The 24,682-nt window shown below is 46.2% G+C and overlaps 1 protein-coding gene across 1 annotated transcript in view; it reads left to right on the forward strand.

The window, feature by feature from the left end:
- Positions 1–6,980: 6,980 nt before the first annotated feature.
- The window catches only part of LOC133415695 (protocadherin-16-like), a 46,686-nt gene continuing 28,984 nt past the window's right edge, over positions 6,981–24,682 (forward strand). The window contains 4 exon segments of the mRNA XM_061701966.1: positions 6,981–7,232; positions 12,507–13,338; positions 13,453–13,650; positions 13,815–14,588. Of these exon segments, the coding sequence (XP_061557950.1) occupies positions 12,520–13,338; positions 13,453–13,650; positions 13,815–14,588 (1,791 nt within the window). The 5' untranslated portion in view covers positions 6,981–7,232; positions 12,507–12,519.

The raw sequence follows: 24,682 nt of genomic DNA on the forward strand, positions 1-24,682 counted from the left end.
AATCGAGAGCGACGATACGGCGTTTTCCTGCTCCCGCGTACTTTCCACAAAGCCCGCGCGCCGTCCCGCGATGCACCGCAGCACGAAAAGTGCCGCCAGTCTGCAGGAAACCGCCCACGGGAAGCGCAACGCTGCCCAGCGCCCCGGCGAAGTCTGACTTTTTACCACGGCCGCCGCCGCCGCAACCCAAAGTCTTCCTTCATCTTCTGCGCTCCCTCGCTCCTCCCGCCCTTCTTTCCGTCTTTTTTTAAGCGACATTTGCAGAAGTGCACACTTTGCGACTCAACGGCGCACGCACCTAAAGTTGGACAAAATCAAAGTTCCGATTTCCAAAGACTCGTCATGAAAGGCTGCCAGAAGCGAGCGTGCCTGTAGACCAGGGTCTGCAACTTTCAACCTTCTGCTGCGGCTCGGGAAAAGAAAGAGTCGGTATTTTGTGTCAACGTGTTCTTTGGACTTTCAAACGGAATTCCAAATTTGAAGATCATGTCGCATGATTGATGATCATGATCATGATTTATTTGTATTTGTTTTCTGTCACTCAAAATATGCGCCGACGGGCGACAGCTTGCGCCAAGATTTCCCGAGGTATTCGACGCCCGGCAGGCAAACTATGGATACGTGCAAGAAATGACGTTTCTGCAGAAAACGCTGAATGCCACGCGCGACGTGGACAACATTCGACGCAAAGCGCTCACGCCGCGCAGATGACGGCTTCAAATCGTGTGTGAAAATAGTATTGTCTCCGACAAATCCCGTTAACCAGGCAAAATCGATATTTTAATCGGCTCTCGTTTTGCAAATATGTGTGTATAAATGAAAAGGTCCTTTCTAATGGAAGTTGACAGCTGACTGCACGCTCCACGTGTGTTACGTGATTCACGTTTGCTTCGCTGCAGGTGGATAGTTGAAAGCGTGACGCGACTTTCATGAACGCTTTGACGATTGGATTTGAAAGTAAGCTTCCTCGAAGTGTCAGAGTTCAAAATGTTTTGGTTGCAGAAATAAAATGTCGTGTTCTCTCCGTAGTCGTTCATTGAGTTCATAAATGCAACACTATAGTTTATTATACAAGCTTTTTGTGGCTCCTTGTGTGTTTTTTTTTTTTTGTCAGTCCAAATGGCTCTTTGAGGATTGCAGATTGCCAGCACCTGCGTGCGGTTGTCAGCGGATGGCGGGTCACGTCAAGACAACCGGCGCACGCGATATTGCTCTTTACTCCCTGGGAAAGGAAGCTTTGACCGTGCGACCATCCTTTCCTGTCCTGCCGCACAGGAGGACAGGAAAGGTCATCTGCGCGCCGCACACGGCCAGGAGGAGGAAGCGGTGCGGGGTTTGCTTTTGGACGCAGGGCGAGTGTGACCTGAGCGCCAACGAGTGCGAAACAGCAGAAAAGTCGGAAAGGACTTTCATCATCAAGTGTAGATCAACTGGGGGCCAGGGTGCAGGCTCAACTTCACGCTTCACAGTCGCCAGAGTCAGGCTTTAAAGATCGGCCAAAGTGACGCGAGACTCGGTGATCCACCGAAAGCGGGTCGGGAATGTGCAAACTTCATCGTCGTCTTTGGCCACGACTCGCAGGGAGCAGGACGGCTAAAACGGGAAACTCGCACCTAGTTGACTTGGTAGCGGAATCACGGAGCCCGACAACCGGACGAACAGGCCGGAGGTCGTAACTGAAGGCTGCTCCAAGGCAACTTTGAACTGGCAGAATTCCCGCTTGTGGGCAGAAATGCGAAGGCGAGAAAAACCGCGAAGAGGAAGAGGCCCACTTGAGAAGTCCCAGTCGTGGACAAGAAGCGGAGCGGAGTAGCGTTCTCACGTCTTGCTCCGTACGGAGCAAGTTGGGACATTCCGACCCCGACGGCATCGTCAACGAGGCCTAAAAAAAGGGAGTCGTCGCTAACTCTGGTTTGTATGAAGCGGACCGGCTAACAGATTGGCTGCCTGTTAACGATCCCCAAAGCCAGTTTGACTTAGCGACTTGAAATTTGGAACGCACGCCCATAAGTAGGCGCGCCAAACAGTCTCAGGGAGGCAGAGGAAGTCAGCCATTTTGGGTTCAAACGAATACTCGAGGCTCCTTTTCCAGGGGTCCTTCAAAACATTTTCGGAAAATGCAGTTCCGCTTAAGAACGTGAAAATCGGTGCGCGTATCTATCACGACGAAACCCACCCAAAGAAATCTGCAAAAACGCACAGGACGTCTGCCATTTTGGTTTGAATCGAATATTTTGAACTCATTTTCCACGTATTTCGAAAAGAGCGACATGACATTTGGTAGCCAGGTCTATCAAGAGAAGACCCACACAAGTTCCATCATCTTGGTTTGAAGCAACCATTTAGGGTCATCTCCAGGTGTCAAAGCTCCTCCCACATTCTGTGGATGCTACCAAATCTGACCTTGCATGGTAGACAGATGTGCAACAGCAAATTGAAAACGATTTCAGCATGGCAGCCATAAAACAAAAAACTCTTCGCGCTCCTCAAGGTCAGAGCTTGACTCGACATCCTGCCTCCGTTTACGCCTTCCGTCCTTATTTCTTAGGAAGGTTCGATTCCCCCGACTGGCGCGTTCTCGGGTGCCTCTTTTCTTACGGTCTGTCGGTCTCGAAGAAATGCAGCAGTCAGCGTCGTGCGTGTGACCAGATAATCAAGGACGCATCCAAGAAACTTCACACAGATTCCAACTGCCGGCCCCTCTTTCACAGCCCGCAAATTCCTGCTCTAATCAGTTTTCCTCTGACGGACGGAGTCGCAGTCGGGAAAAGACGTATCCGGGAATCGACTGGGACGCCAAAGGGCCGCGCACCCCCGGAGACGATACGTCGGCGCGCGTGTATGTGTGTGTGCGTCGCCATTATTTATTTATTTATTTATATTTTTTTATGATGGTGCATATTTGACGGTGTCATCGTGGGGGACCCGCCGCCGCCGCCGACAAACGTGTGAGGCCTTCGCCATCTGTTGCTGCTTAGCGTCGTGTATGATAATTGCGAGGCCGTGGCAAGTGTGCGCACAAAACACATGCGACGCATATGCGCGCGCGCACACTCCAAGGACACGCACTGCACGGGGGGAAGATTTATTTGTTGACTGACTTGTTTATCGTCCATTCTCGTAGCGGCGCTGAGAAATTGTGGGTGCACCTCGTGTGTTATTCTCAACTCGAATGTGGAAAACGGAAAGTGACCGTGTAGAAAACCATTTGAAAACTCGGTTTAACGCATTTGAACTCATGAAATCACACCGAGGCTTATTAAAATGTACTTTGGAAAGTATTCCACAGACGGTCGCTTTACTGTTACGCAGTAGCGTAACATCGCTTCTCGAAACGAGAAGCAACGCGTGCTTGCTACGTCTGCTGGCTTCGTGACGACCTAAAATGTGAAACGCTATTGACGGGCTAACGGAAATGAGCGTAGCTGTTGTGGTCATCTAAACCCTCCGAACAACCGCTACCTTAACACACACGCCGCAGCAACCCATCCAAACGGAGCGGAGAGCCTTGTCGTTCTCTCCGGAATCCTCTTACGACAACAAGTTTCCCTGTCCTGCTACTGACAGAACATTAGCTGAAGTGGCCCCAAAATCCCTTCCCAATCTTCAAAAGCTCTTATCTGGACTTTTGACATTAACGACTCCGTATTTGGACTTTGAAGCCCACCGCTTTATGTCGGGACTTTGAAGTCAACAGCACGCCCGCTCAACTATTTGTCACTGGACTCGTCTGGGTTGACACGAAGTCCTTTCCGACCGTTCCTGTGGTTGGTTGTACAGCAGTCCCTCATTTAGGACGCGGGTTAAATTCCAGAGCATGCCGCGATAGATGAAAATCTGTCTTGTAGCAAGGATATCTTGTCGGTCCACTTGGGGTCCCCAGCCTCATGTTCTACACTGTAGTATCTGTGACTTTTAATGCAGGTGGCTGTAAAAGGCGGGGCCTGGCCTGGTGAGTGACTCGGGAGTCACCCGATGAGACGGCGGACTTGGTTGTTGTTGTTGGCTCAGGTTGGCGGGTGACTGTTAACTGGCTAACTGTTAGCCAGTCTGCGTCTCGGGCGCCTGGCTGTCAGTTGCGGCCGTGCGGCTAGCGTATGAATGCGCTCGTTCCGTGTTTCTTCTGTTACCGTTTGTTCAAAAAAGCAATCGAAAGTGCTCCGGCGGCTGTGTCTGTCCTTGACTACCTACCTACCTGTGGAGAGGGACTACAGTTGGTTCGAACTAGTGCTGGTAAGCTATATTCAATTAGCCAATCATGTTTCCTTTACCATACACGTCCAGTTCTGCTTTGTAGTAAACACGTTTTACTTTATCTCCTCCATGAGCGTTATGATCCCAAACTTTGGACGTCCGTCGTTTTCACAGCTTTTCCTCGAGACTTGCGCTTATTGCTACACGGGTCTGCAGTAACAGTCCACGTGGAAAAATGATCCGCGCAAAAGCCCACGATGTAGCGAAAAATCACCAATATCAAATTCGATGGGTACGACTGAAAAGTCTGCGATTCGGTGAACCGCGATACGCAGAGGTGGGTAGTAACGCGCTACGTTTACTCCGTTACGTTTACTCAAGTAACATTTTCCACTAACTGTACTTGTCAGAGTACTTGAAATGCACCATACTTTTTACTTTTGGGAAGAAGGATCGCTACTTTTACTCCGCTACAATGATCGACATCCCGTTGGCTACTTTTATTTATCCATTCCTGCGCGTGCGCGTCTATTTTTAGACTCCATCTTCGACTTCCGCATCGGGTGCCCGTTGCGCCAATCAGACGACACAAGGCAGTCACATGACCGCACACGTTGCCTTTGCGAGCCAATCAAGATAAGTCATTTTTGGGGGGGAGACAAAAAAACAAAACAAAACAAAAAACAGCCGCGCGAGTGTGTTTACTTTGTCACGCAGCTCTTAAATTGTGACTGTCCAAACCATTTCAGCCCATTTCTAACTTGAGAAAACGTTGCGGATGTTTCTGTTGTTGTTTCGGCAGTGATACGGCAAAAATGAGCCCTATCGCAAGGTGCCGCGCACACAACCGTGACGTCTGTTAAGCAAACAGCTTCTTCATGAAGTCATTTCAGTGAATAAAGCAAATCATGTTTCTGTAGGGCCCAATGCAATGTTGACTTTAAAAATGCAACTTTAAAATTGAAACGGTGGCAGACGTGTGTCGACTCCCATATATTATTTTTTAATTATTATTTGATTTGATGTTCATGCTCGGATTTAAAAAAAAATATATATATATATAATAATAATAATCATCTGAAGTTACTCACAAGTTACTCTTTACTTGAGTAGTTTTTTCATTGAGTACCTTCCTACTCAAGTGAATTTTGGGATGACTACTTTTTGCTTTGACTTGAGTCATATTGTTCTAAAGTAACAGTTCTCCTTCTTGCGTACAATATCGGGCTACTCTACCCACCTGCGGCGATACGGCGAGGGACGAGCGTCTGCTAAAAAATGGCGGGCGAACCTCATGAAATGGAGTTGGTGTTCTTCCCGAGCTTGAATGTGGAAAACGGGAAGCATTTACTATCCAGAGCTTCTTCTTTTCTCCTGCCACTGTGCACCACGCAACACATTTGTGTCATTTCCAGCTGCTGCAGCTGTGTGCAACGCTCGCACTCAGCAAAAAGTGCGGCGGCGCGTTCCCGTCTGCTGTGTGCGGAGTCCCGCGGGAAAGCCAACGAAGTATCGTTAAAGAACGCGAAGGGAAGTCTCCTCGCAGATTTGACTCATTAAAGTTTGTGTTTTATGGCGAGTCATCGAACTTCGCAGACGTGCGCTCCCCAAACCCAATGACGAAAAAAACGAATGCTTTGCGATTTCACGTCACCCGCGTGTCGAGTCGAAGGTTTAAAGTTCGGGGCAGTAGGACAAAATCAGTACGACGTTTTGAAGGGCCAATGGGGGAAAAAACTGCCTATAACTAACGGTTGCTTCAAACCAAAACGGCGGACATCCTTTGAACATTTTCGGGAATGGCTTCTCGAGACTCTTTGGTGGGTCTACTCGTGATCGACGTGACTGCCAAATTCCACGTGGAGAGTCCTCAAACTCGCTCCAATGAGAAGGTCCCCAAATTCTTCCGGATTTCAAACGTCCCGCCGTCCGTTTCTGTGAAGAAAAAATAACTGCGCATGGTTGGGGTTTTTTTCATATGCGCCGGAACGCCCGAGCGAGGAGAAGCGCGACGGAAGACGAATGAATCAATGAATAGTGCTGGATGTAAAAACTCAATTCTTAAAAAAAAATTAAAACTACTACATTATAAACAACTAAAATATTCGATTACAAAAACGTATACAGAAAAAACTAAAAAAATATTAGAGGAAAAATATACAATTTGATAAAAACCCAAGTATGAAAAAAAAAAAAAAAAAGAAAATCACAAATATTTGGAAAGAAACGGAAATACTTGATAATAAATACAAAAATTAACAGACTAGAAGAACATTCTAAAACTATTAGGAATCATACATCATAAAAGGTGAAAAATATCAAATTCAAATAAAAAAATATTACATCAAAATAAATTTGATAAAAAAGAAAAAGAATGCTCGATAAAATGTTTAAATCACTGGGAATTATTACTATAAAAGAATAGATTTAGAAATACATAAATATTAGATGAGAAATGCAAAAGTATGAGGAAAAAATACAAAAACAGATGAAAAATATAGTAACAGTAGAAAAAAAAAGGGCAAAAAGTATTGTGAATAAATTAGAACAAAATTACAATAAAACAAAATAGTTACTGAGGAGGATCTTTTGTCTCTCGCACGTTTACTTCCACGGGGGGCACCAAAGTCCCTCCAGCCTTCCTTCCTCCCTCCCCCACTTTGTGGCGGCTACCCACGTGCACAATTGAGGAGGGGGAGGGGGAGGGGTGTGGGCGTGGACCTGCTGCTGCTGCTGCTGCTGCTGCTGCTGGAGTGGGCTCAGCCAGCCCGTCAGTCGGTGGCGAGCCTCAATCGGCTTCTGTGTGGATGCTGGAGCAGCAAGAAGACAGATTTTTTTTGAAAAAAAAAAAAGAAAGAAAGAAAAGCACACAGGATTTGACCCAAAAAGAAGCAAACGCGGACACGCGCGCGCAAGCAGTGGCGAATCTTATGGAATTGGCCTATTTTTTTCCCTCTGTGGATCGTGCGAGTCGTTTTTTGCATAGTAATCAGCTTCATATCGGGGAGACCCAGCGCGTGCACGTTCCTCCAATGAATGTAAGTGTCGGCTCCTCCCACACGCACACAATGCATGCACGCGCACGTTCACACGTGCTTTTTGTTTGGCACGATGCACAGCTTTCGTGTGCCAATCGTCAATGCGCCAAATGAACGCAAATGTGCGACGCTCCAGCGAGCTGACATGATTTTGGATTTGGGATTTTTGTTTCTGCTAGCGTGAAATGTTCCGTTGTGGCGCCCTCGGCTTTTCCCGGAAAAGCTCCAAACCTCCGATAAATAAATGAATCGATCAATATCTGCGGTTAATATTGGACCTTCGTCGATTCCTCCAGCACATTTATTTCTTCACTGCAGCCTAACCGAGCAAGAGAAGTGCTTTACAAGGACAAAAGTATTGGGACACAGAAAGAGATCATCATGGCCAGAAGTATTGAGATGACGACGCGACGGACAAATGTTTCGGGACACCTACAGGAAGTAGAAAAAGTAGAGAAAAACGTATTTGGACAAAAGTATGAAGAACCCTACAGGAAGTGGGGGACGAAAAAAAAAATCATATCTGAACCACGCCTGGATGGACAAAAGTATTGGGACACATACAGGAAGTGGCAAGTGCACGGGCACCTCAGTGACATTTGGGGCGTGGCCTAGTGAGCGGCATCAGGAGCTGGAATCTGATCGGTCCGTTGCGTGCGAGTGTCAGGCCGCGAGCTGTGACCTACAGCAGCCCCTGCGCTCGACCGTTGCATTCATTAACGGCGAGCGTGGCTCTCCTCGCCCACCGGCCGGGGCATCGCGGACGCTTCATTAGCGTCGCTCGAGCGTCGGCGCTTCCGAAGCTCACTTATAACGTGCGCACGTTTCCACGCACTGTTGAGGTGTGCAGCCAAAGCTTTGTCCTATCATTTATTTGTCCGGCACCACTTAGCGCTCAACAAGCTCATTCACAACATCGGCGCCGTTTAATAATGTCCGCGATTGATTTAAAGAGACCAAGCCAGACGACGGTCAAGTGTTTGTGTGGAGCTTATCAACAAAGTCAACACTGGGCAGGTTGCGCTCGTGTGTGTGTGTGTGTGTGTGTGTCAGGCTGAAGACATCAGACCTCTTTTGCTTTTATTTATGGCTGGATGGGTTTAATTTAGTTTGTTTCTGCATGCAGCTGAGGGCAAAAAGTGGTGACTTGGCATATTTGTTTTTTAACACAAACACATTACAACATAAAACAAGGATAATGACATTCAAACAAACTCCCCCCAAAAACTGGTTTTGTTCTGTTTTAAGTTAAATGTAAGAGTTAAAGCGGTCAGATGTTCTGCCTGTAATTCATATCTTTATCGTTGGAAGCATATAGTTATCGTATCCGTTATATATTGTTTTAATGAATCGCTTATTGTAATGTTTCTCCGCCAAATATCGGAATTCGCCTCGGTCTCCAATGTCCAAACGGGTCGCGCCCAAGTTTTGAAGTCCGTCACCGAGAACACTCGTCATCGTATTTGACACTCGCATTGTTACCGAGTCGCACGCATTTTGTCCTGCTTTTTGTTTTTTCCTGGATTTTGTTTCTTGGGCCTGGGAAGTCGAAGAGGGACAAACGTCGGAAAAGTGACTCAGCGCACAAGCGCGCGCGCGCGCGCCGTCCGTCCGTGTAAACAATGGCGCACACTTGCGCATTTGATGCGTCCGCGTGCTCGACGGCGAGAAGCGGCCGAGCTATCGACGAACACGAGCAGCTCCGCGTCGATCAGAATTCCCCTCGGCGGCGCCTTTCGTTGGCGGCACCCCCTCCGGATGCGCCGTTGCCACGGCAGCGGGCGCTCGTCGCCATGGTCGCCAACGGACCGTACGGGGTCTCCTTTGTCAGATTGTCGTCAAACTATCTTGGAGAAAAGCGTCAATATCATTTTCCATTTTGGCTGCAAGGATATTCATTAAAAAATACAAATGATTAGATTTGCCTAAAATGGCAACGCTACACAACACGGATACATTGCATTTCTATGAAAGCTTTTTTTTTTTTTCATGATTGATTTATTTGACACTGCGAAGAAAATAGCAAAATCTATTTTTAGGGAAGTTGTTATAATTTTGTTTGATAATACTTTTTGTCATATATAAAAAAAAAAAAAGGATTTTGTTTTTTTAAACGTGGAATTTTATTTGTGTTATAAACATATTGCCATGATTTTGTTTTATTTTTTAAAATCAGACAGTGAAAAAAAAATATTTTAAATAAAACAAATAGCCCATGATTTTCTTTTTTTTATTTAAATGAAACAGTTTTGTAAACATATTGGTACATATTTTGTATTGAGAATCCCAGAAAAAAGAGGAACAAAGAAAAGGACAAAAAAAAAGACCAAAATGTAAGGAATCTTCTTTTAAAAAGTACTGAAAATATATATTTCTTAGAACTATTGAAAAAATGACAAAATATAAAAGCTATGTAAAACGATACTTTCCCCAAATGGTGTAAGAATTGTAAACCATCCCGAAGAAGCAGTTGCTGTAGCTCGGTAACAAGAAGCAAACCTGTCGGCTGGCCGCCCGGCGGCAGCTCGAGTGTCTGCTCATGCGTTTTTCATGCGCCCGCCCGCCCGCCCGCCCCCCTCGATGCCCGACGCGCCGGACCGGCCGTACGGATCGAGCGTTTGTGTATTTCCCCGCGTCTTAACAGGCAGAAGCTCAACGATGCCGACGTGAATCCCATCGATTTTGAGAGACACCCAAAACGAGGAGGTAGGAGGGCGCGGTCGTCTTCATTTTCACTCTTTGAGTGCGTACTGTGCTAGGCCGGGGCAAGAATCCGATTGATTTTGAATGCATTGCGCACACAAACACACCCACCGCTGGTGTGGATGCGTGCGTGCGACCTTGCGGGTTCACAGGTCGGCCAATGAGATCTCACTGCATTTCGGGGACCTTTTCCATTGATGGGGTCCGCGTCGTTCTCGTGTGTTAACGTGTACAAGTAAGAAATGCGGAGTTTGACCTTGTCATAATGGCCATAACTAGTACTTCCAAACTCACGTGCTACTTTTTGGCTCCTTTATTTGGTCCTCTTCAACTACCCTCCATGTTTTCATAGTTTGTACGTTTTAACTCAGGACTTTTTCTTCAACTCCTTTAACTAGTACGCGTCAACTGCTTCATTGCTTTTTTTTATTATAATAAGTAAAAGGTGTGGTAGAGAGTAAAGGTAGCGTGCGTGCGTGCGCGCGCGATGACATGGTCTTTGCGCGACCGGGTCGGGCCCCACGCGACCGCCGCCGCGCCGTCTCCGGATCGGCCGCCCCGTGATTGTTTTCCTCTACGTCGCCGGTCTGTTTACGTTCCGGGCGACGGGAGAAGCTTCTCTGCGAGCACGCTTCCAAATCCGAACGGGCTTCTCTCCGTCCTCCATCCCTCCGTCCGCACGGATTGCGCAGAAGCGGCCGAGCCAAACGAGTGATGGAAACGCGAGGCCGCTTCTCAGCATTGTGTCCGCAAACAGTAACAAGAAGGTACTTGGAGAGTTCAGGCCCGGGTCGTACACGTTTATTATGCGTCCTTCTTCTGGACAAACGTGCTCACCGCCCACATTTATCCCAATCGTTATTGCACAACGCTCCGCCAGCTTTTGCAGTGGACTTTGCGTTGCCACCAGAGGGCGCGTGCGATTCCTCGGAAGCGACGAGGTCACTGACAAACGTGAAGACTCGAAAGATTCGACCGTTAGCGCGACCTTCACCAGCACACAGACAGCGCGTCGCTCTCGCCGCTTTTCCGACATTAAGCTGCAGGAACGGAGGAAGACGTGGCGGACGTCCCGTCCGACGCATCCTGGCTGGCTCGCTCCAGTCACGACGTCTTAACGCCTTCCATCTGCTCCCCCCTCACCCCCATTTTCCAGTCTAAAACAAAAAGCGCACTAGCGTCCCTCCAGATGTGGAGGTCAGCGAGCGTAACGGGGGGAACAGCGCGCCCCCCGTTCTCGGGGGAGCCATAGACGGGTTATTAATGGAGCCTCCCCGGGGGCTTGTAAAACTGCCGCACGTGGTCACGGTCGGAGCGAAGTCCAGCGGTGGCCAAGGGATTGATTGCATATGAAATATTTGTTCACAATATATTTCGAGGAGCATGTGAAATAAAAAGCAACAATAGAATGATTGTCCCGTTCATGCAGTTTTGTTTTTTGCCAAAGTAGTTTTGTTACATCAATCCTGATTGCAGGTACTGCGATTGCTTCTTTTACGGAAGCAAACAAAAGCTCAAAACACCCGAGCAACATCGAATTGTCTTTCTAAAGTTGCATTTCTAACCACAAGGCGGATGGATTTTTAAAAAAATTATTATTATTATTATTATTTATTTATTGATTTTTTTAAAATCAGGATGCTAGCAGCACACCTAGCCGTTAGCCCGTTAGCCCGGGCTGGCTGCGCGGCAGATGTGCAGGACATTCCTGGCGTTCGCCGTCCAATTGTTATCCGCGCCACAGGAGCCGCGGTCCAGACGAGCGCCGCTCGGTCAGCCGCCGGGCTCGCTCGCTCGCTCGCTCGCTTCCCGTCACGGCGGGACGTTTCCATTGGAAGGATTTCACGCAGATCGGCGCCGACCCGTGACGGCGTGTAGCATTACGACGTGTCCGTGGAGACTTTCTATTTATGTAGCGCTGTAGCGTGAGGACGGGCGGCTACGCGCGCTCCGCCGTCTCCGTTCTGGATCCTTCCGGACCATCGGCGCCGCCGTACCGCTTTGATCAGAGGGCAAATGTTCCGACTCCGTCAATCGGTTAAATGTTACAGTTCTGATTCCGTGTTTCAGTTCCACGCTCTGTCGAGTCGAGTCCAGTTTGAGTTTCGCCAGCCAATCGCGGGGCACTGATAGACCAACACTGGACTGCTCGCCAGTCAGTTGGTTTGGTTTCTTCGATTAGCTTTCAGTAAGTGACAGAATAAAATAATAAAAGAACCAACAAAGGATGGAGCCAATCGAAAAGGCGTAGGGTGAAGTCATGGCTTATTATGCCGACGCCGAGCTTTACAAAACAAAAACATCGTTCAGCCAAAAAATCCCTCAAAGCACCAACAGAAATTTCAACATCCTACAGAGTGAAATTAATTTGAGATTTGGTCCAGTTTTGGGTACTTCCTGCACCACCGTGGCCAAAGTTTCGAAGTGTCCGTCTGTGGACAGAATGGACTGCCTTCCAGCCAATCACAGGGCATCTTCGGACAAACACTGGACTGGACACTCGCTTATTAATGTGTTAAATACCTCCCGTAAATTGGTTTGGACCATTTTTACTCGTCTTTGTGTGTCCAGGTGTAGCTGAGCCATGTCTCTGAGAAGCGAGGGGCTGCGACGGCGGCCCGGCGGCCCGTCTTTCTGCTCTCTTCTTTGGCGACCGCTCACCTACTTGCCCGTGGTCCTGGTCCTGCTTCGTCCCCCCGCCGCCGTCCTCGGGGCACTGGAGCTGCAGCTGGACGAGGAGCAGCCGGCGGGCACCATCGTCGGCGACATCGGCGCCGGGTTGCCGCCCGGCGAGTCCGCCAGCCTCTACTTCATCTCGGACCACGAGGGCACGGGCGTCGGAGGAGACCTAAACATCGACGAGACCACCGGGATCATCACCACGGCGCGCCGCCTGGACCGCGAGCGCAGGGATCACTACAGCTTCATCGCCGTCACCATGACGGGCATCACCATCCAGGTGGCCGTCACCGTCAATGACATCAACGACCACGCACCCGAGTTCCCCAAAAGCAAAGCGCTTCTCAGGATCCCCGAGCACACGGCAGCAGGGACCCGGTTTTCCTTGGATCCGGCCAGCGATGCCGACAAGGACCAGTTCACCACTCAAGGGTACGCCATCCGGGAGGGGAACGTGGGCCAGGTGTTCCGTCTGGAGACCAAGAGGGCGGCCAATAAGGCGCTGTATCTGGACCTGGTCGTCAACGGACTCCTGGACCGGGAGAAACGCTCGAGTTACACCCTGGTCTTGGAGGCCTTTGACGGGGGCTCGCCCAGGAGGGTGGGCTCCATGACTCTGGAGGTGGGCGTGACCGACGTCAACGACCACGCGCCGGTTTTCAACCAGAGCCGATACCACGCCATCATTTCAGAGAGCCTCCCTCAAGGAAGCAGCATCCTACAGGTCAGTTGACTTGGGTCCCTAGTCCTGAAATTGAAACTCGAGTCAAGTCACCACTGGCTCAGGGGTTTTCATCAGGTGTGGGGTTCGGTAATTTACACAAGAGTATTTTTGCAGGTCTTCGCCACAGACCAGGACGAGGGTGACAACGGCCTGGTCCTCTATGAAATCAACCGACGGCAAAGCGACCCCGAGCGCTACTTCGTCATGGACCTCAAGTCTGGAGTGATCACGTTGAACAGACCGCTGGACTACGAGCTCAAGAGAGTGCACGAGCTGGTGGTCCAGGCCAGGGACAACGCAAGCCATCCGGAGGTAAAACGAAGGTTACGGTCTACGGACCGGTCGCCATGTTAAGCGCAAGCCACCTATAGACAAACAACGGACTGCTCGACGGTCCAGAATTGAACCCGCAACGCTGGACTGTAAGGCAGACCTTGAACATATGCTGACAAATGTTATTGATCTTCCTTTCCCAGGTGACCAACGCTTTTGTGACCATTCACGTGCGTGACTACAACGACAACCAGCCCACCATGACAATCATCTTCCTGAGCGAGGACGGCTCCCCTAGGATCTCTGAGGGCGCCCAGCCGGGCCAGTACGTGGCCCGCATCTCCGTCACCGACCCGGACTACGGCGAGTACGCCAACGTCAACGTGTCGCTGGAAGGTGGCGACGGAAAGTTTGCGCTGACCACCAAGGACAGCATCATCTACCTGATCTACGTGGACCAGGTTCTGGACCGAGAGGAGCGCGACTCTTACGACCTCCGGGTGATGGCCACCGACTCAGGTACGCCCCCCCTCAGGGCGGAGTCTTCTTTCACCATCCGGGTGACAGACGTGAACGACAACCCGCCTCTGTTTGACCAGCGGGCCTACAGACAGACCATCCCTGAAGTGGTCTACCCAGGATCTTTTGTTCTTCAAGTCACCGCCCGGGACAAGGACCAGGGTCCCAACGGGGAAATCCACTACAGTCTCTTGAAGGGCGAGAACTCCCACTCGGACTGGTTCTCCGTAGACCCGGTGACGGGGATCGTCACCACGGCCGCCGCCCTGGATTTCGAGTCGGAGCCTTCGCCCAGCGTGACCGTGGTGGCGACGGACGGCGGGCGGCCGCCACTGTCGTCCACGGCTCGGGTGGATGTGGTGCTGGAGGATGCCAACGACAACGTGCCCGTCTTCTCCAGAAGCTTCTACAACGCCACCATCGAGGAGAATAGCCCCGCCGGGACCTGCTTCCTCCAGGTAGGACTTCCACTATCTGGGTCTCTTGAATCCACACATACAAAGCTCCTGGTTCTGGCGTTCCTAGTTCCGGTTACATAGATTCGGTTCCAATCCTTTTGGATGTACGATGTTCCGAAGGTCCCTTAAGATTTAGTCAGTCATGCGGCATTTGGTGATTTTTGGGCCAGTTGAAAAGGGAAGTGCTCGTTCGGTAGTTCGGATTGGTAGAAAGATCGTTCTGGATGATTCAAGTCTTGGATTTGTGGATTGTTTGTAGCGCCGACCAAGTAGGACCTTTGATTCCGGTTGCAGCATCCCAGTGAAATCAGAACTTTTTAAATACAAATAAAATTGTCTTTTTTCTTGACTTTGACACCCCTGTTCCACACACACACACACACATTAAGATCGTGTGTAAAAAGAGCCTTCTTAGCTTTAAAGACTTTGACAAGTGTTGCAGTGTTTGCACCGTGGACATAACGGCCATAAAGAAAGGCCTTCCTTTCTTTCTTGGCTTTTCTTCTTCCGCCTCTGCTTCCTTCAAGTGGTTCCCAGGCAGGACGTGTGTGTGTGTGCGTGTGCTGATAATTGTGTGCCAGCATCTGATCTGGGGTGATATCCTGAGAAGGTTAGAGGTCATGAGAATGGGGAATGAAGGAGCAATTTTCATGCTCGAAGAGCTTTTTTTTTTCTTCCCCAGGTCGGAATAGCACATTCATAAGGTCGCGTGTGCAGTAACGCCGTTAGCTGTGTCCGTGCGAGTCGTAGCCGAGCGTCTGCCGCCCGCAGCGCGGCTCAGACTTAGCGGGGATTCGGGCAAATCCAGCCGTTCGTATCCCATCGTGTATTTCAAAAAGGGATCGCTCGTGCTACAGGGAGTCGGCAACGAGTGAACCGCGTTCCCAATCGTTCACTCGTTGCCGACGCCCTAATCGCTACAAGGGGAGTTTTAGTGGAAATTTTAAAAGGAACTATCTAGGTTTACTATGTGTAAAAAAAAAAAAACGATTAGCGAGTGTTACTATACAATGTATAAAATACCCCAAAAAGCCTTATTGAGAAAAATGTTGAAATCTCACAAGGGTTAAAACTGACGTTTTTAGGAGAATTTCCCTTGGGAAAAAAAGATTTTCTTTGAGACTTTTTTCCTCGAAAAACATTTCAAGATTCAGAAAAAAAAAAAAAAAAAAAAACTTTGCCAGGTATACAACAGATCTGACTTTAAAAAAAAAAAAAAAATATGTATACTTTTTTGCGTGAATTTTCTTGAAAAAAAAATCTGCTTTTTTCTAAACAAAAAATTTTGCATTTTGTTTGAAATAATACAACAGTTAAAAAAAACAAATACATTTCTTCTTGAAAACTAAGACTTTGTCTTCCTAGAAAAAAAGGAAATTTTATTGTGAGATTTGGAATTTCCCTCTTAAAACAAATTTGACTTATTGAAAAAAGCAATTTTTCTCATAAGATTACCACCTTTATCCTGAAAATAAACCTCATAAATCTGAGCTTTTAAAAAATGTCTGCCTTTAAAAAAATAAATTCCACCCCCAAAGTGACTGTTGAGAGATTGACTTTTGTTTCCCCTCAAACAGACGTTTTTTTTAAAATAAAATTTGCATTTTTTAAAAAGCATGATCCCAAATAAATAACAATTTTCTTCTGAAAAATCTGACGCAGAAAATAATAATGTAATTTGAAAACTTGCTTTTTCTCTCCCAAAATGTTTTCAGATTAGAATTAAATACCAACATTTTTGTTGAAAACTACTACTTTTTTAGTTTTTTTTCTTACAGTTTGACTCTTTGCTTAAAAATATGTTTTCTTGAAACATTTGCATTCTAAGATTCTAACATTTTTCTTTTAAAAAACAAAACACCTTAATACTCTGTATGTATCGTCTTTGTTTATGTTTTCTTCAACTTAAATGTCTGTCATCAGAGGGAAGAACACCTTCCAGAGAGCTGCACAAAAACAAAGCGGAGAAGCTGAAACGTAGGAAAACCTCAGCGACGGGCGGCCCGTGACACGGGAGGACAATAAGTCAGGACAAACAAAAAAAAGGATGATGTGTCAGAAATAAAAAGCAGAAGCCCGAAAGAAAGAAAGAAAAAGTGCCACGTGGTGTCTTGCGTTCTGCCGATAAGAGGCGCGAGTCATGGGGACGCTCCCTTCGCACGCCTCAATAAACAACAATAAGAAAAACAACAAAATCCATGAGTGAAGCTAATGCTAACGCTAACAGCGACAGAACAGTGAAAGCCGATCTTGCGTCACGTGCTTAAGAATTCACGCGCAGCTGTTGCTTCCTGAGCCTCCGAACGCGACCGGGCCCAGACGCCGCCGATTACACGGCCGTCGGCGGCGGCGGGACTGCTTGCAAAATTGACGCACGCGCACACGCACGCACATGCGTGTGTCATGTGTCAGCGTGGTTGGCAGCTGGAAGAGATTTGTGACGTGCTTCCACCAAAATACACAAAAGAGTAAGATTTATTTGCCCCCTTATAAAATACACAAATTGTCTTGAAAATGCTTTTTTGGGGGGTTTTTCATCAATAACATCCAACATGTTCTCGTAAGAATTAAAACTTTTCCTTAAAAAAATTGCAAAATTATATTTTCTTGGCATGACATTTTGATTAAGTTTTGTTTCTTGGAAAATAACTTTTTCTTCCCACTTTCTCAAGGAATTCGTTCTTTGATTATTATTGATTATCTTCACAATTTAAAAGAGTTCCCGTAGGAGATTGCAACTTTTTGCCTCCAAAAATGTGACTTTTTCTTGTTAGTTTGACTTTTTTCGGTTTTTGGGATTTTTTTCTTGAATAAAATGATCGCTTCCTTTTCTCTTTAAGTTTAGGCCTTTTCTTCCTTGAAAAATTATATTCCTAAAGAACTATGACTTTTTCCTTTCATTTTTTGTTCCCAATTTAAGATAGTTGCCAGGTGTGTTGATAGCAAACATGTGATGTGCTTCTGACAAAAATAATTAAAGAATGGAGAAGTACAGCACATTTCCACCTTTTTTCTTGTCTTGCTGCAATCAGCCTGTTTGGAGGGGGCTGATCATTCACCCGGCGGCTGAGCCAATGGCGGGTATGGTGTTTGTTACCATGACAACCATGGCCGTAGCGACAGGGCGAGCGGGTGTCTACTTTTGTAAGAGGAACACAGGTGTGGGGAAAAAAACCGAAGACAATTTGACTCCCTCATAAAATTCTTAGAAGAACATGTGACCATTTTCATGGAAATTGTATTTATTTATTTATTTATTTATTTTTTTTAAATACCCCCCAACTTGTCCCACTCCCCCGCCATGTTCCTCCACAAATGAAGTGTGGCCTGCTGGGAGGCGAAGGACGCAACAGCTGCACTCGGATGCCAGATTGGATTTCACTTTACAGCTGCTGACAACTTTAAAGCTCTCCTAATTAAAATCTGTCTGGCTGGACTATGAATAACTAACAGACAACACTTTTTTTTTTTTTAGACTAAATTTGATTTCATGACGATGCAAGAAAAAAAAGCAGACATGTCTACATGAAAACACTCAATTTGAATGAAAAGGAGCTGAGGTAATCCGATACAGTTCTTTTGTCCCTTTTGACAGGAAAATATTTACATATTTATATTTCACATTCATTTTAGTTCAAAACAATACAAGACAAAGATGATATAATCCTAAATTTCTCTTGGAAAAAATATATTGATATTTTTTACTTTTTTTCTTTCTTGTAAGATTCTGATGACTTTTTTGGTAAGATTTGAAAAATTCGTTTTTCAAATTCAGACCTTTTTCTTTCAATGAAGACAATTCTTTTTTTCTTAGTTGAATTCATTTTCTAAAAACATTTCCTAGAAAAGATGTGATGACTTTTCTTCTCATATAATGAATGCCAACCTTTTTCAAAGACAAATATGATTATAATTTTGTTTCTTTGAAAAAAAAAAAGAAAAAAGAAAACAATACTCTCCCGCCCCCCTCACGAAGTCCTGACTTTTTTTTATTTTGTAGTATTTATATTTATTTATTTAATTGCAGAAACAAAACGTGACTTTATCCTTGCATGTTTCAGACTATTTTCTTCTGCTGTCTCTTTATATGCGGTATTTATTAGATTCGGTCAATCCCATCGATACACAGAAGAAGAATCTTTTTTTTTTTTTTTTTTAAGAATAATCATCTTTATTGTTGCGCACACATGCATGCGAACACGTATATCCATTTCTATACATGCGCTGTGTGTATGTGGGTACGTGTTTATTTGCGTGGCGGTGGTCAGCGAGGGCCCAAACGATTGGCCCATTGAGTCACGTGACCACTTCCTTCCCGCCGCCCTAATACGGCGTGCGGGTTTATTGTCCCGTCCACGGTGCCAAAGCACACAAAAAGTGTCCCGAATGTGAGATCACAAATATGGCAGCCACTTGAAAAGTACTCTTTTTGTGTGTGAAAACTTCGAGGGACTCTCGCTCGCTCACCTCCACTCGGCTCGTAAAGTTACAGCGACGCCAGCCAAATCAAGGCCAAACTCTGAAAGATTCAGAACGGGAGGATTCTAGATGACCTCCATTTTCAAAAGGAGAAAACGTACAGGACACCTCATTAGGTACAACTTCCAGTGAGAGCCAACGCAAATAAAGATAATGATCACGTTGACACTGGAAGACGAAAGCTATTCATTTAACAAGATTTATTATTGTGGCTGTGTGTCTAGTATTTTTTTATATTATAAATATTTGCTATTAAGAACATTTTTTTTTAAAATAATATAGATTTTATGGAGGTTTCAAGAGCTGCACATTAAAATGAAAGGATCAAATGGAAAAAAAAAAAAAACATCTGAGGAATAAAATGCATATTTGTCAAGAAAAAAGTCAGCATCTTAAGGTAAAAGGTCAGTTTTGGGAGAAAAAGTCACATTTTTCAATATTTTTTTTTTTTTTAAAGGAATGTTATATATTCCAAGTATAAAATATTAGTTTTTCCTAGAAAAGTCACATTTTTCCAGGACAAAAAAAATGGAATCTTACAAAAGGGAAATGTCCCTTATATTTTTGTCCCTTATATTTTCCTTTTTCAAGGAAATATAAGTTTGCCAAGAAAAAAAGGTAATCTTTTCTTCAAGCATAGGTCATATTTTCAAGAAAAAAGTCAAAGTTTAAGAAATAGAAAAGTAGTTTTATTTGGGGGTGTAAAATAAAATCTTGCAAGGGAAAACGGTCAAATTCTTTTTCAAGGATGAAAGTTATTTTTAGGGAGGAAAAGGATAGCAATGGGGAAAAGTTGCATTTCAAGGACGAGGTCGACAACAATCGTCTGACTTCTTTTTTGACTGTGCGGATAATTTCCGGTGACGAGATGATTTCGATTGTGCTTTCGGTCATTTTTGTGACTCACTGGTGAGTCGTCAGCCGCAATTTTGTGACAAAGGAGCAAAAAAGAAAAAGAAAAAACTGCACTTGTGATATACGTAAGACATCATTTGTACTACACACGCGCCGATGTCGTTGACTGCAGCCTGATGGCATCGGTAGCGCGGCGCACAAGTGGAAATGGGCGGGAAAAAAGATATGAAAAGTTTTCTAGGTCATTTGTTCCTCTCGTGTGCAAACACTCCTCGAATGTAACGTGATGCATTCAGGAACAGTCTGGCTTTCGCAGACATGCTTGAAGTCATCTTTTGGAGCCCTAACCCTTGTTTGAAACCCTACTTTGAAGCCTAATTTCAAACATGAAGCTTTATTTGAAACCTTAACCCTGCTCATAGCTTGTAATGTTTCAGTAACAATTGTTGAAAACGTTATCCAGGAAAAATGCGTCAGTGTGAATTATTGACGGCGTCTCACACGAGCGCACACTCGAATTTTCTCAATTACGATTCCCTCAAGAAACAAAGCGACGCGTCAGCGAATGCAACGCGAAGGGATGCCGGTCGCCATGGTGATGACAGATGAGAGAAGAAGGGCGAGGAGGGGCGGGGACACTTCATCACCACCTCGCACTCCCACTCGTGTGCGTGCGTGTGCAGGGGGTTCGAACATTTGTCACGATGATGTCATCACGTGAGTGTGTGTGTGCGCGCGTGCATGTGTGCGCGTGTTGGGGCATAATGTCTTTCAATAGGTCGGAGTCATCGTTCAGCCGTAACCATGGCAACAGGTCTCAGAGGACCACAGGGAGGGAAGAAAGGGTGGGAGGTTCCTCGGGGGGGGATTGGCCCCATGTGTATTTTGGGATGGACAGCGCAACATATTGGAGCAGTGGGAGTGTTTTGGGTGGGGGGGGAATCGAACTAGCGGTGCTTGAGTCGCAGGCCACATTGTAAGCGCTTTGCATTCGATTGCTGTTTTTTTCCATTCTCCAACCTGCAGACCCAACTGACCGCTAACGTGCCGTGACGTCAAAGCCGCTGCGGAAAACACGGTTGACTCTTTTCCGGTTTTGTGCAACACGACACCCGTGTTTTCACTGCCGAGTACGAGTCTTAAAAAGGTCAATTAGTGTCGTTTATATAATATAATTAAAAAATAAAAATTAAAAAAAAAAGGGTGGGGGCAACAAAACAAACATTCGCAAGACTGTCGTCAAAATTCATCGTCCGTCATTTGTGACAACGCAAGATATTTTCTGCTAAAATAACTGGAAATGTTCACTCTAACATTAATACTTTGCCACACATATATACATTTTTTGACTTTATTTAAAAGATGTTATGTGAACACTTATTTTATTACTTTTACTTGATTGAAGATGACAAAATCTAAACAACAACATTTAAATTGATTTGACTTGGAAGCGAGCAGACTTGAGCCTTCTTCCAATTACTGCCTCCTACAGGACTGGAATGGAACAACAGCATCCGGAACGTGGTGGTCTCCACGCGCCTGAGCAACATTTTGGTTCACTAATTCACCGTAATTGCATGATATTTCATTTTTATTTATCATATCATGTATTTGTTTTATAAAACATTAAATGATTTAAATGTTAACAGTTGTTGCTACTCTGTCTGCATGACGGCGGCGGCTTTAAATGGAGCCTTGTTTCCTAAATTATCCAATTAAACACTGCTTGAACAGGACACGCACGCGCGCGCGCACGCACGCACGCACGCACACACACACACACACACGCCACCAGTGATTGTTCGCAGATGACGTGGGGGAGGGGGACGCTCGGTCGCCCATCCATCCACCTTTTTACGCTCTGACACACAAAAGATTGCGCCGACTTTTACCTCATTCTTTGTGTGTGTGAACATTTTCCAAGGAGGTTTAAGTGGGGGTGGAAAGTGACTCGTGCCTAACACCCCCCCCCCCCACTTTCAGCTCTTGATATAGCAGCTGGTGTGTGTGTGCGTGTGCAAAACAGATACATGTAGTTTCTACTCCTTTGTCTAAAGAGGCTTGTTACTTTATATATATATATATATATATATATATATATATATATATATATATATATATATATATATATATATATATATATATATATATACACACACACACACACACACATCTGCAGAGGAATGTGAACCAGAGAACAAAATATTCCCCATCCTCGACCTCATTTAAGAACATTTTTGCACATTTTCAACGGGGAGGCGTGGAAGACGATCTCGCCCAGCTCGTCTGTGAACTTCTGTTTCGTAAACCACTGTAATGATGAACAGATCCCTGTAGATGGCAGTGTTGCATCGCTTTCCATTTGAGATCACCACCACTTTTGTGGAGAAGAGAAAGATGAGGACACCAAATCTCAGCTCGTCCCGTCGAAGGTGAGGGAGAGAAACGGCGTCACGTTGGAAGGCGGGCAAGTTTAGGCAGCTGTCACTCCAGCAGAGCACATGTATCTACGGTAGAAACAGAGTATGTGTCGCAGTAGGTAGCGGAATGTGTCGTGACGGTGAGAAAAGAAGTTCATGGAGTGAATGGCGAACTGCTAATCTTCATCTGGAGCTCGGAGCACGTACAAAGTATGCTCGACATGTTTTTTTTCGCCCCACAAAAATCTAGTTTTTTACCGTTTTTTTTAGCCAGAAATGTGTTTTTTTTCCCCCCCCAGAAGTTAGGCCATGTTCTATATTGCTAATTGCTCAAGAATGGAAAAAGCTAGAAACAAACTTATTTTTTCTCGTGAAAGAGGAGAGTCTACTCCTTCTCGGAGGCTTCAAGAGTCTGCATTTGTTTTACTTTTATTTGAGTACAGGAGTTGAATGAGCACTTTTACTTTTACCAGATTCTTTTACGACACGTGTACATGTACAGTACTTAAGAACAGTGTCTTAGTACCTTTGTAGTGGATGTGAATGTATGTTTGTTTCCCCCACGATATAATGGCAACCACTCGATGGCTGCGCGGTTATTCCTTATTTGTGACGCCGCTGCCTCGCTCTCATCAGAGCGGTCTGGTTCACAGGTCAAAGAGTCATTTAGCGTCATTAACATAAAATAAGAAGTTATTGCCACAGATTGGTTTAAAGACGAGTAATCCCATCAAGTCTGATCACGCAGCAGGTGCACCCTCGGTCTCCGTGGCAACTTCAAATGAAACTAACCGCTAAACACAGCGTAATCAATGCGCGGCGTATTAGGCCATGTGTTACTGTTGGCGGGCGCAAGAGGAAGCGGGCAGCAGCGAATAATCGGCGCTGACCTAAAGAGCGTGACAGAGAAAATCTCCATCTGGCGTACGCGTTTAGTCGTGCCGAGTTCGGGGAGCGGCCGGACGCTTCTTTATTAGGAGGGCGGGGCCAAGGATTACAGAGAGGCGCAAACGGTCTGGCTCATTTCTGCACGTAACGGACAGGAAGTGCGGCATTGTGCGATTTCACATACACGGCCTGCAAAATTGCCACACCGGAAGACCCGGGAGGTTTTTTGCCTCACACAGAACCCAGCAAAGGCGGGACATGTGCGCTGTCACACGGCAACACGGTGCGGTCTTCAGCGCGGTCTACATGTTGCGTGAAGTTGTTCGTCCGTGACAGCGAAGACCAAGATCGACGAGTGAGTTGACTTTGCGAGTAACATACAAACAGAAGGATCGGTTCAAATCTCCTGACTTGAGTGAACTCGATTTTAGCTCGTCTTTCTGCAAATCTTCTCCAAAAGCAATTCCTCGCCGAGGGGATTCCGCTCAGGTCCATGTTGGCGTGAAGCTCTTTGCATAAACTAACAGCGAGTCCAATAGTGCTGATATTCTCCGTGAAAAAAACTATCATGGCAAAAATGCTGAAATAGTGAAAACTGTTTAGCACCATGTAAAAAGAATAAAGGGCTGGAAAGCATAAATAAAGGAGAACGTTAACAGCACTGTCGCGAACAGACTTTCGATTCACAGGCGATGCAACAACAACTAGTACCGATATTCTCCGCCAAGAAATGTCACAGCTAAAACACTGGAAAGGGTGCAAAATGGTTTAGCACGCCGAATACTATCCATCCATCCATTTTCTGAGCCGCTTCTCCTCACTAGGGTCGCAGGCGTGCTGGAGCCTATGCCAGCTGTCATCGGGCAGGAGGCGGGGTACACCCTGAACTGGTTGCCAGCCAATCGCAGGGCACATACAAACAAACAACCATTCGCACTCACAGTCACACATACGGGCAATTTAGAGTCTCCAATTTATGCATGTTTTTGGGATGTGGGAGGAAACCGGAATGCCCGGAGAAAACCCACGCAGGCACGGGGAGAACACGCAAACTCCACACAGTCGGGGCCGGGGATTGTACCCGGGTCCTCAGAACTGTGAGGCTGACGCTCTAACCAGTCGGCCACCGTGCCGCCCGAATACTATTTAAAAATAAAAAATAAAAAGGGTGGAAAATTACAAATAAAAGGAGAAAGTTAGCAGGGCCGTTGCAACAGGTTGCCGACTCGCAGGCGTCTCTTTGACGGGATACGAGGGAACATCTGGTCACGTCTGGTCAAGACCCTTTTTCAAACGGGACCGATCCTCCGTGCCGAAATAGACGAGCTCCCGATTTATGCGGTGATGGAATTCGACTCGGCGGTGTTGACTTCATAGTCCGTCTTGTTTATGAGCCTATGAAAATCGGCGTGCGTAGCGTGTGAAACACAAGCTGGCGTTAGCTTGTTACGG

Source organism: Phycodurus eques, chromosome 17 (genome assembly GCF_024500275.1).
Source record: "Phycodurus eques isolate BA_2022a chromosome 17, UOR_Pequ_1.1, whole genome shotgun sequence".
NCBI lineage: Eukaryota > Metazoa > Chordata > Actinopteri > Syngnathiformes > Syngnathidae > Phycodurus > Phycodurus eques.